Source organism: Micromesistius poutassou (assembly GCF_964030765.1).
Source record: "Micromesistius poutassou genome assembly, contig: SCAFFOLD_478, whole genome shotgun sequence".
Taxonomy (NCBI): domain Eukaryota; kingdom Metazoa; phylum Chordata; class Actinopteri; order Gadiformes; family Gadidae; genus Micromesistius; species Micromesistius poutassou.
The window spans coordinates 1-2,500 of NW_028180627.1; the positions used below are offsets into that span (position 1 = coordinate 1).

A 2,500-nucleotide genomic window follows, 5' to 3' on the forward strand; every position below is an offset into this window, starting at 1 on the left:
TCTTCCAGTCCGCGAAACAGAAATCCACCTCCAGCGCCCCGGCCCATCGGCCAATCAGAGACCAGGAAGCAGCCCATCGGCCAATCAGAGACCAGGAAGCAGCCCATCGGCCAATCAGAGACCAGGAAGCAGCCCATCGGCCAATCAGAGACCAGGAAGCAGCCCATCGGCCAATCAGAGACCAGGAAGCAGCCCATCGGCCAATCAGAGACCAGGAAGCAGCCCCTGACTGAAAACCGACCAATCACGCTTAAGCTTTTTGCTCGATCTACAACTCACCCACAGACGTCCGAGTCCTGGATGTACCAGTATAGTCTACTGGTTATACTGGGAGCAGACCAGCACCACTATAGTCTACTGGTTATACTGGGAGCTGGCCAGTACCACTATAGTCTACTGGTTATACTGGGAGCAGACCAGTACCAGTATAGTCTACTGGTTATACTGGGAGCAGACCAGTACCACTATAGTCTACTGGTTATACTGGGAGCTGTACCACTATAGTCTACTGGTTATACTGGGAGCTGCACCACTATAGTCTACTGGTTATACTGGGATCAGACCAGTACCACTATAGTCTACTGGTTATACTGGGATCAGACCAGTACCACTATAGTCTACTGGTTATACTGGGAGCTGTACCACTATAGTCTACTGGTTATACTGGGAGCTGCACCACTATAGTCTACTGGTTATACTGGGAGCTGGCCAGTACCACTATAGTCTACTGGTTATACTGGGAGCTGGCCAGTACCACTATAGTCTACTGGTTATACTGGGAGCACTACTATACTACTCAATGCCATCTTCCAGTTGACGCGTGTCACTTCCTGTTGGGCCATCAACCAATGACGGACCTGGATCTAGTTGAGTTTGTTTCTTTGGAATAAACACAAGGTTGAATGTGAAGTGTGTGACGTCTCCTGAGCTCCAGAATGTGCGTTAAACTCAGTGTGCTACACTTTCAATTTTGCCATTTTCATTACCCTTTATAATTATTCTATTAGTCTATTAAACCTTCATTACCCTTTATAATTATCTTAAATATTTATAGGAATGAACGAATAAAAAAATAAAGCTGTTGATAACTATATAGATATGAGGATGTATCTCTATAAATGTATTACGTACATAATAAAACAGCGAACGCCAATAGGTCGAGTTGGTGTGATTGACAGGTCACCTGACCAATAGTTTCATTACATCGCATCAGCAGGCTCCACCAATAGGAGGCCCCCGTTGCGGTGGTAGTGTTTACGTCCCGCCCGCACGGCTGACAGCAGGGAGCGTCTCGTCTTTGTTGTGATTCATGAATGAATGAATGAGCGTCGCCGCGTTTGTTTCGAACATGAGAGGAAGCGTGCCGCTCGCCCTGCTGTGCGTCCTCGCGCTGACGCTGGGCGACGGACGCGACGTGCTCGAGCTCGGGGACGAGGAGTTCGAGTACCTGGCGGCGGAGCACGAGACCCTGCTGGTGATGTTCCACGCGCCATGGTAACCAGCTCGAGCCCCTCGCACCTATTGTGTATCTATCCCGTGTGATAGAACTGGCACTATCGTGTATCTATCATGTGACTAACACGATCATGTATCTATCATTTAACTAACACTATTCATCTCACTACAACTATAACTATTGTGTATCTATCATGTAACTTACACTTTCATGTATTTATTATGTATCTATTTAACAAGACCATGATATGAGTCTGTACCTCTAGAGCTAGGAGTCTGTACCCCTCTAGAGCTAGGAGTCTGTACCTCTAGAGCTAGGAGTCTACCTCTAGAGCTAGGAGTCTACCTCTAGAGCTAGGAGTCTGTACCTTTCTCTAGAGCTAGGAGTCTACCTCTAGAGCTAGGAGTCTACCTCTAGAGCTAGGAGTCTGTACCTTTCTCTAGAGCTAGGAGTCTGTACCTCTAGAGCTAGGAGTCTGTACCTCTAGAGCTAGGAGTCTGTACCCCTCTAGAGCTAGGAGTCTGTACCTCTAGAGCTAGGAGTCTGTACCTCTAGAGCTAGGAATCTGTACCTTTCTGTAGAGCAAGAAGTCTGTACCTCTAGAGCTAGGAGTCTGTACCCCTCTAGAGCTAGGAGTCTGTACCTCTAGAGCTAGTTGTCTGTACCTCTAGAGCTAGGAGTCTGTACCTTTCTGTAGAGCAAGAAGTCTGTACCCTCTGGAGCCAGGAATCTGTACCTTTCTCTAGAGCTAGGAGTCTGTACCTCTAGAGCCAGGAGTCTGTACCTCTAGAGCTAGGAGACCTCTAGAGCCAGGAGTCTCTACCTCTAGAGCCAGGAGTCTCTACCTCTAGAGCTAGGAGTCTGTACCTCTAGAGCTAGGAGTCTCTACCTCTAGAGCCAGGAGTATCTACCTCTAGAGCTAGGAGTCTGTACCTCTAGAGCTAGGAGTCTGTACCCCTCTAGAGCCAGGAGTCTGTACCTTTCTCTAGAGCTAGGAGTCTGTACCTCTAGAGCTAGGAGTCTGTACCTCTAGAGCTAGGAGTC

At 48.1% G+C, this 2,500-nt stretch overlaps 1 protein-coding gene across 1 annotated transcript in view; it reads left to right on the forward strand.

Moving 5' to 3' along the window:
* The first annotated feature begins 1,279 nt into the window (after positions 1 to 1,279).
* Positions 1,280 to 2,500, forward strand: part of LOC311370640 (protein disulfide-isomerase A3-like) — an 11,056-nt gene continuing 9,835 nt past the window's right edge. The window contains exon 1 of the mRNA XM_084488983.1: positions 1,280 to 1,494. Coding sequence (XP_084345109.1) covers positions 1,322 to 1,494 — 173 coding nt within the window. The 5' untranslated portion in view covers positions 1,280 to 1,321. The remainder of the gene's footprint in view (positions 1,495 to 2,500) is intronic.